The 10,066-nt window shown below is 41.6% G+C and overlaps 1 protein-coding gene across 2 annotated transcripts in view; it reads left to right on the top strand.

Moving 5' to 3' along the window:
- The window catches only part of gys1 (glycogen synthase 1 (muscle)), a 64,777-nt gene that overhangs the window by 30,100 nt on the left and 24,611 nt on the right, over positions 1-10,066 (top strand). For both annotated transcript variants that reach the window (XR_009824557.1, XM_062036931.1), the window contains exons 4-7: positions 5,141-5,332; positions 5,569-5,754; positions 8,199-8,343; positions 8,591-8,708. Coding sequence is in view for 1 of the 2 variants with exons in the window: in XM_062036931.1 (XP_061892915.1) it covers positions 5,141-5,332; positions 5,569-5,754; positions 8,199-8,343; positions 8,591-8,708 (641 nt within the window). In the remaining variant the exon portion in view is untranslated. The remainder of the gene's footprint in view (positions 1-5,140; positions 5,333-5,568; positions 5,755-8,198; positions 8,344-8,590; positions 8,709-10,066) is intronic.

The following is a 10,066-nucleotide window of genomic DNA, read 5'->3' as shown; positions in this document are numbered from 1 at the left end:
GCAAGGTCACAACGTGAACAAAGTGAGTACTGCTACCAGTAATTGTTTACTGGATTAAGGAGAACAAATATATGTATTATATATATAATGTGTCATGTGACTCTTTGCAGGAAATGTTTACAGTTACAAACTGTTGGCTCCATCTAGTGGTACGCCTTCATTAAATATTCCAACTGTGTGTAATGTTACAGTTGCCAAACATATGAAATACAACATCTGCCTTGTTTTTAATCATTACTAAGGCCTACTGCGCTACTGTATGTGAATGTTGTCGTTATGGTGGAGCAAGTGTGCCACTTGACTAGTTGTAGTGGGAGTCTGTTCCAATCATGTGTGTGACATTTCCCCACAAAGGTCAGAAGTTGTATTATTACCCTGACACACACACACATACACACACACACACACACACACACACACACACACACACACACACACACACACACACACACACACCCCATAAATAGATGCAAGTGTGTGTCGGTGCTCTTTTGGCATTTTGCTCCAAGCGACGCTGCGTCTATTTTTAAAGTGAGATGTGTTTTATTGCAATACTTCCTCCTATCACCGACAGGGCAAAATCACATTTTTATTTACAAAACCCCAAAAGCAGTGAAGTTGTCACGTTGTGTAAATGCTAAATAAAAAGACAATACAACAAATCCTTTTCAACTTATATTCAATGGAATAGACTGCAAAGACAAGATATTTCATGTTCACACTGAGAAACTTCATTGTTTTTTGCAAATAATCATGAACTTAGAATTTAATGGCAGCAACACATTGCAAAAAAGGCATTTTTACCAGTGTGTTACATGGCCTTTCCTTTTAACAACACCCAGTAAAGGTTTGGGAACTGAGCAGACACATTTTTGAAGTGGAATTATTTCCCATTCTTGCTTGATGTACAGCTTAAGTTGTTCAACAGTCTCCCTTCTCATATTTTAGCCTTCACACATTTTCAATGTCTGGACTACAGGCAGGCCAGTCTAGTACCCGCACTCTTTTACTATGAAGCCACGTTGATGTAACACGTGGCTTGGCATTGTCTTGCTGAAATAAGCAGGGGCGTCCATGATAACAACATATGTTGCTCCAAAAGCTGTATGTACCTTTCAGCATTAATGGCGCCTTCACAGATGTGTAAGTTACCCATGTCTTGGGCACTAATACACCCCCATACCATCACACATGCTGGCTTTTACACTGTCACCCTAGAACAATCCGGATGGTTCTTTTCCTCTTTGGTCCGGAGGACACGACGTCCACAGTTTTCAAAAACAATTTGAAATGTGGACTCGTCAGACCACAGAACACTTTTCCACTTTGCATCAGTCCATCTTAGATGAGCTCTGTGCCAGCGAAGCCGGCGGCGTTTCTGGGTGTTGTTGATAAATGGCTTAGTAGAGTTTTAACTTGCACTTACAGATGTAGCGACCAACTGTAGTTACTGATAGTGGTTTTCTGAAGTGTTCCTGACCCCATGTGGTGATATCCTTTACACACTGATGTCGCTTTTTGATGCAGTACCGCCTGAGGGATCCAGGGTCACGGGCATTCAATGTTGGTTTTCAGCCTTGCAGCTTACGTGCAGTGATTTCTCCAGATTCTCTGAACCTTTTGATGATATTACGGAGCGTAGATGGTGAAATCCCTAAATTCCTTGCAATAGCTTGGTTGAGAAATGTCGTTCTTAAACAATTTGCTCAGGCATTTGTTGACAAAGTGGTGACCCTCGCCCCGTCCTTGTTTGTGAACGACTGAGCATTTCATGGAAGCTGCTTTTATACCCAATCATGGCACCCACCTGTTCCCAATTAGCCTGTTCACCTGTGAGATGTTCCAAATAAGTCTTTGATGAGCATTCCTCAACTTTTTTTGCCACTTGTGCCAGCTTTTTTGAAACATTTTGCAGGCATCAAATTCCAAATGAGCTAATATTTGCAAAAAATAACAAAGTTTACTAGTTTGAACGTTAAATATCTTGTCTTTGCAGTCTATTTAATTGAATATAAGTTGAAAAGGATTTGTTGTATTGTCTTTTTATTTACCATTTACACAACGTGACAACTTCACTGCTTTTGGGGTTGTTTACATTGATTCATAGTTTTTAGACCAGGGGTCACCAACCTTTTTGAAAGCAAGAGCTACTTCTTGGGTAGTGATTAATGCGAAGGGCTACCAGTTTGATACACACTTAAATAAATTGCCAGAAATAGCCAATTTGCTCAATTTACCTTTAACTCTATGTTATTATTAATAATTAATGATATTTACACTTAATTGAACGGTTTAAAAGAGGAGAAAACACGAAAAAAAATGACAATTAAATTTTGAAACATAGTTTATCTCCAATTTCGACTCTTTAAAATTCAAAATTCAACCGAAAAAAGAAGAAAAAATACTAGCTAATTCGAATCTTTTTGAAAAAATTAAAAAAATAATTTATAGAACATCATTACTACTTTTTCCTGATTAAGATTAATTTTAGAATTTTGATGACATGTTTTAAATAGGTTAAAATCCAATCTGCACTTTGTTAGAATATATAACAAATTGGACCGAGCTATATTTCTAACAAAGACAAATCATTATTTCTTCTAGATTTTCAAGGACAAATTTTTTTTAAAGAAATTCAAAAGACTTTGAAACAAGATTTCAATTTGATTCTACAGATTTTCTAGATTTGCCGGAATAATTTTTTTGAATTTTAATTATAATAAGTTTGAAGAAATATTTCACAAATATTCTTTGTCGTAAAAACAGAAGCTAAAATGAACAATTAAAGGCCTACTGAAATGAATTTTTTTTATTTAAACGGGGATAGCAGATCTATTCTATGTGTCATACTTGATCATTTCGCGATATTGCCATATTTTTGCTGAAAGGATTTAGTATAGAACAACGACGATAAAGATTGCAACTTTTGGTATCTGATAAAAAAAAAGGCTTGCCCCTACCGGAAGTAGCGTGACGTAGTCGGGTGAACATATACGCAAAGTTCCCTATTGTTTACAATGATGGCCGCATGAAGTGAGAGAGATTCGGACCGAGAAAGCGACAATTTCCCCATTAATTTGAGCGAGGATGAAAGATTTGTGGATGAGTAAAGTGCAAGTGAAGGACTAGTGGGGAGTTGAAGCTATTCAGATAGGGAAGATGCTGTGAGAGCCGGGGGTGACCTGATATTCAGCTGGGAATGACTACAACAGTAAATAAACACAAGACATATATATACTCTATTAGCCACAACACAACCAGGCTTATATTTAATATGCCACAAATTAATCCTGCATAAAAACACCTGCGTGTTTGTTATGCTAGCTCCTAGCTCCTCTGCTAGCTCCTAGCTCCATAGAACACGCCAATACAATTCAAACACCTGATCAACACACACAATCACTCAGCCCAAAAGACCGTTTACCTAACCCAAGGTTCATAAAGCTTATATATTTTTAAAAAGTTACGTACGTGACGCGCACATACGGTCAAGTTATCGAATGTTTAGCAGCCAAGGCTGCATACTCACGGTACCTGATATTCAGCTGGGAATGACTACAACAGTAAATAAACACAAGACATATATATACTCTATTAGCCACAACACAACCAGGCTTATATTTAATATGCCACAAATTAATCCTGCATAATAACACCTGCGTGTTTGTTATGCTAGCTCCTAGCTCCTCTGCTAGCTCCTAGCTCCATAGAACACGCCAATACAATTCAAACACCCGATCAACACACACAATCACTCAGCCCAAAAGACCGTTCACCTAACCCAAGGTTCATAAAGCTTATATATTTTTAAAAAGTTACGTACGTGACGCGCACATACGGTACGGTACGTGTTATGCTAGCTCCTAGCTCCTCTGCTAGCTCCTAGCTCCATAGAACACGCCAATACAATTCAAACACATGATCAACACACACAATCACTCAGCCCAAAAGACCGTTCACCTAACCCAAGGTTCATAAAGCTTATATATTTTAAAAAAGTTACGTACATACGCAAAAAAAAGCCAAAGCTGCATACTCACAGTAGCACGTCTGCGTCTTTGTCATCCAAATCAAAGTAATCCTGGTAAGAGTCTGTGTTGTCCCAGTTCCCTACAGGCGTCTGTGTATCCAAATCAAAAGTCCTCCTGGTTAGAGTCTCTGTTATCCGAGTTCTTCCATCTTGACTGCATCTTTCGGGAATGTAAACAAAGAAGCGCCGGCTGTGTACTGTTGTGGCTGACTACGTTCGAAAAATACGTCCATTTCGCACCGACAACTTTCTTCTTTGCTTGCTTGGCTTCCTTCTCCATAATGCAATGAACATGATTGAAACAGATTCACGAACACAGATGTCCAGAATACTGTGGAATTATGAAATGAAAACAGAGCTTTTTCATATCGGCTTCAATGTGGAAGGCATACCCGTGTTCGCCGGGCTACGTCACGCGCATACGTCATCCTCAGAGGCGTTTCGAACCGGAAGTTTAGCGGCAAATTTAAAATGTCACTTTATAAGTTAACCCGGCCGTATTGGCATGTGTTATAATGTTAAGATTTCATCATTGATATATAAACTATCAGACTGCGTGGTCGGTAGTAGTGGGTTTCAGTAGGCCTTTAAATTAAAATGTATTTATTATTCTTTACAAAAAAAAATTAAATTTACTTGAACATTGATTTAAATTGTCAGGAAAGAAGAGGAAGGAATTTAAAAGGTAAAAAGGTATATGTGTTAAAAAAATCCTAAAATAATTTTTAAGGTTGTGTTTTTTCTCTAAAATTGTCTCTCAAAAGTTATAAGAAGCAAAGTAAAAAAAATTATGAATTTATTTAAACAAGTGAAGACCAAGTCTTTAAAATATTTTCTTGGATTTTCAAATTCTATTTGAGTTTTGTCTCTCTTAGAATTAAAAATGTCGGGCAAAGCGAGACCAGCTTGCTAGTAAATAAATACAATTTAAAAAATAGAGGCAGCTCACTGGTAAGTGCTGCTATTTGAGCTATTTTTAGAACAGGCCAGCGGGCTACTCATCTGGTCCTTACGGGCTACCTGGTGCCCGCGGGCACCGCGTTGGTGACCCCTGATTTAGAGACTGGATAAAAACCACTTGGTTCCAACAACAACTTGTCCCACTGGCAGGTCTACTTTGGTCGCTGGCTCATCGAGGGCAGCCCTTACGTGATCCTGATCGATGTGGGCTTCACCGCCTGGTCCCTGGACACGTGGAAGAGCGAGCTGTGGGACCTCTGCGCCGTGGGCGTGCCGTGGTTCGACCGCGAGGCCAACGACGCCGTGTTGTTCGGCTTCCTGACGGCCTGGCTTTTGGGAGAGGTGCCACTTCCTGACGTGAAGGTGATAGCGTGTCGCGAGGGTGACCAACGTGTGTGTGTGTGTGTGTGTGTGTGTGTGTGTGTGTGTGTGTGTGTGTGTGTGTGTGTGTGTGTGTGTGTGTGTGTGTGTGTGTGTGTGTGTGTGTGTGTGTGTGTGTGTGTGTGTGTGTGTGTGTGTGTGTGTGTGTGTGTGTGTGTGTGTGTGTGTGTGTGTGTGTGTGTGTTTGCCGCCCGCAGTACGCGGCCCAGAGCGATGGGACGCCGCACGTCGTGGCCCACTTCCACGAGTGGTTGGCCGGCCTGGGCTTGGTCTTGTGCCGACATAGACAGTTGCCCATAGCAACCGTTTTCACCACGCACGCCACACTCCTGGGACGCTACCTGTGTGCTGGAAATGTCGACTTCTACAACAAACTGGCCAAGGTTGGTTGTTCAACACCTTAGTGACACACAACTTAGTTCAACACCTTAGTGACACACAACTTATTTCAACACCTTAATGACACACGACTTAGTTCAACACCTTAGTGACACACGACTTAGTTCAACACCTTAGTGACACACGACTTAGTTCAACACCTTAGTGACACACGACTTAGTTCAACACCTTAGTGACACACGACTTAGTTCAACACCTTAGTGACACACGACTTAGTTCAACACCTTAGTGACACACGACTTAGTTCAACACCTTAGTGACACACGACTTAGTTCAACACCTTAGTGACACACGAGTTAGTTCAACACCTTAGTGACACACGAGTTAGTTCAACACCTTAGTGACACACGACTTAGTTCAACACCTTAGTGACACACGACTTAGTTCAACACCTTAGTGACACACGACTTAGTTCAACACCTTAGTGACACACGACTTAGTTCAACACCTTAGTGACACACGACTTAGTTCAACACCTTAGTGACACACGACTTAGTTCAACACCTCAGTGACACACGACTTAGTTCAACACCTTAGTGACACACGACTTAGTTCAACACCTTAGTGACACACGACTTAGTTCAACACCTTAGTGACACACGACTTAGTTCAACACCTTAGTGACACACGACTTAGTTCAACACCTTAGTGACACACGACTTAGTTCAACACCTCAGTGACACACGACTTAGTTCAACACCTTAGTGACACACGAGTTAGTTCAACACCTTAGTGACACACGACTTAGTTCAACACCTTAGTGACACACGACTTAGTTCAACACCTTAGTGACACACGACTTAGTTCAACACCTTAGTGACACACGAGTTAGTTCAACACCTTAGTGACACACGAGTTAGTTCAACACCTTAGTGACACACGACTTAGTTCAACACCTCAGTGACACACGAGTTAGTTCAACACCTTAGTGACACACGAGTTACTTCAACTCCTTAGTGACACACGACTTAGTTCAACACCTTAGTGACACACGACTTAGTTCAACACCTTAGTGACACACGACTTAGTTCAACTCCTTAGTGACACACGACTTAGTTCAACACCTTAGTGACACACGACTTAGTTCAACACCTTAGTGACACACGAGTTAGTTCAACACCTTAGTGACACACGACTTAGTTCAACACCTTAGTGACACACGACTTAGTTCAACACCTTAGTGACACACGACTTAGTTCAACACCTTAGTGACACACGACTTAGTTCAACACCTTAGTGACACACGAGTTAGTTCAACACCTTAGTGACACACGAGTTACTTCAACTCCTTAGTGACACACGACTTAGTTCAACACCTTAGTGACACACGACTTAGTTCAACACCTTAGTGACGCACGAGTTAGTTCAACACCTTAGTGACACACGACTTAGTTCAACACCTTAGTGACGCACGACTTAGTTCAACACCTTAGTGACACACAAGTTAGTTCAACACCTTAGTGACACACAAGTTAGTTCAACACCTTAGTGACACACGACTTAGTTCAACACTTTAGTGACACACGACTTAGTTCAACACCTTAGTGACACACGAGTTAGTTCAACACCTTAGTGACACACGACTTAGTTCAACACTTTAGTGACACACGACTTAGTTCAACACCTTAGTGACACACAAGTTAGTTCAACACCTTAGTGACACACGACTTAGTTCAACACCTTAGTGACACACGACTTAGTTCAACACTTTAGTGACACACGACTTAGTTCAACACCTTAGTGACACACGAGTTAGTTCAACACCTTAGTGACACACGACTTAGTTCAACACTTTAGTGACACACGACTTAGTTCAACACCTTAGTGACACACGAGTTAGTTCAACACCTTAGTGACACACGACTTAGTTCAACACCTTAGTGACACACGACTTAGTTCAACACCTTAGTGACACACGACTTAGTTCAACACCTTAGTGACCAGTGTTGGGACTAACGCGTTACAAAGGAGACACGTGTTGGGCTGTACACTTAGTTACAGTTCCAACCTACGCTCTAAGGCACAGCCCACGTGCTCCTCTATTTACTTGGGAGGTCCCTGGTTACATCACTGAGGCTGCTTCTGAAGGAAGGGGGGTAATTTCAGCAGCCCCAGTTAGACACAATATATGATTATTCAGAAATGCAAATGTACTGACACATGTGATATAGCCCTGTCTCTGCTTTGTCTGCGTCACGGTACTCGATGTTCGCCCTTGGCAGTCAGCAGGCCGGGTCTGGACACAAACACTGATACGAGACGACTCGCAATCCAAGATTGCAAGTTGTCCCTTGGCACAGATAGAAAAGTACAACTTCGGCACAATTGATAATAACTATAGCAACGGCCTTTAAGCATAAGAGTTGTGTGATAACTTACACATAATTATTCTAACATCCGGTCTGCTTGTCTTGTGTGTGTGGACCAGTTCAACGTGGACAAGGAGGCGGGCGACCGTCAGATCTACCACCGCTACTGTCTGGAGCGGGCGGCGGCGCATTGCGCACACGTCTTCACCACCGTGTCCCAGATCACAGCCATCGAGGCGGAGCACCTGCTCAAGAGGAAGCCAGGTACGCCAGACCGCTCTTCCATCCGGGAGCAAAGTATAACCCTGAGACCGGGCCGAGTACTGAGCCCTGTGGGACTCCAGATGGGATGGCTGTGACCTTCTATCTGCAAGTACCATTGCATCCAGCAGAGGGCACTACTGGACAAGTTGGTCTTGAAAAGAAGCCATCCATGATGTCTTGAACCCAAAAACAGGCTTGAAGGCTTCATGTCATTAAAATGCAGAAATGTGTTTCTTGTCCCACACAGACATTGTCACTCCCAACGGGCTGAACGTCAAGAAGTTCTCAGCCGTGCACGAGTTCCAGAACCTCCACGCCCAAAGCAAGAATCGGATTCAGGAGTTTGTCAGGGGACATTTTTACGGGTCAGTCACACTTTTTTTTATTCATTTTATTAGGGACCGCAATGTCCTTTTGGGACAGAGGACCCTATTGTTATTGTAACCTTTTATTCTTTATTATTATTACGCCGCCTCTTTGAGCTGTAATTTGACCCCCTTATCATGCTTCAAAACTCACCATATTTGACACACACTTCAGGACTGGCGAAAAATGCCATCTAATCAAAAAAACAAACCCCAAAACTTAAAATTGCGCTCTAGCGCCCCCTAGGAAAAAACACAGACAAAACTGCTTGTAACTTCCGGTAGAAATGTCGTAGAGACATGAAACAAAAACCTCTATGTAGGTCTGACTTACACCTAGATTTCATACATTGACATCCTTCAGCAAAAATCAACAGGAAGTTGGCAATTCCCCCTTCAAAACAAAAGTTTAGTAAAAACTGTCACTTTTGCTTCTTTGAGGCTTAATTTGACCCCCTTAACATGCTTCAAAACTCACCAATCTGGACACACACGTCAGGACTTGCAAAAATTGCGATCTAATAAAAAAACCCGACCCCAAAACTCAAAATTGCGCTCTAGCGCCCCCTAGGAAAAAACAGACAAAACTGCTTGTAACTTCCAGTAGAAATGTCGTAGAGACATGAAACAAAAACCTCTATGTAGGTCTGACTTAGACCTAGATTTCATACATTGACATCCTTCAGCAAAAATCCACAGGAAGTTGGCAATTACCCCTTCAAAACAAAAGTTTAGTAAAAACTGTCACTTTTGCTTTTTTGAGCTGTAATTTGACCCCCTTAACATGCTTCAAAACTCACCAATCTGGACACACTTCAGGACTGGCGAAAATTGCCATCTAATCAAAAAACCCGACCCCAAAACTCAAAATTGCGCTCTAGCGCCCCCTAGGAAAAAACACAGACAAAACTGCTTGTAACTTCCGGTAGAAATGTCGTAGAGACATAAAACAAAAACCTCTATGTAGGTCTGACTTAGACCTAGATTTCATACATTGACAGCCTTCAGCAAAAATCAACAGGAAGTTGGCAATTCCCCCTTCAAAACAAAAGTTTAGTAAAAACTGTCACTTTTGCCTCTTTGAGCTGTAGTTTGACCCCCTTAACATGCTTCAAAACTCACCATATTTGACACACACTTCAGGACTGGCGAAAATTGCCATCTAATCAAAAAACCAAACCCCAAAACTTAAAATTGCGCTCTAGCGCCCCCTAGGAAAAAACAGACAAAACTGCTTGTAACTTCCAGTAGAAATGTCGTAGAGACATGAAACAAAAACCTCTATGTAGGTCTGACTTGGACCTAGATTTCATACATTGACATCCTTCAGCAAAAATCCACAGGAAGTTGGCAATTCC

The sequence above is a fragment of the Entelurus aequoreus genome, linkage group LG25 (genome assembly GCF_033978785.1).
Source record: "Entelurus aequoreus isolate RoL-2023_Sb linkage group LG25, RoL_Eaeq_v1.1, whole genome shotgun sequence".
Classification (NCBI taxonomy): Eukaryota; Metazoa; Chordata; class Actinopteri; order Syngnathiformes; family Syngnathidae; genus Entelurus; species Entelurus aequoreus.
The sequence above is the reverse complement of the archived record's forward strand: the minus strand, read 5'-3'. Positions and strand labels throughout refer to the sequence as shown.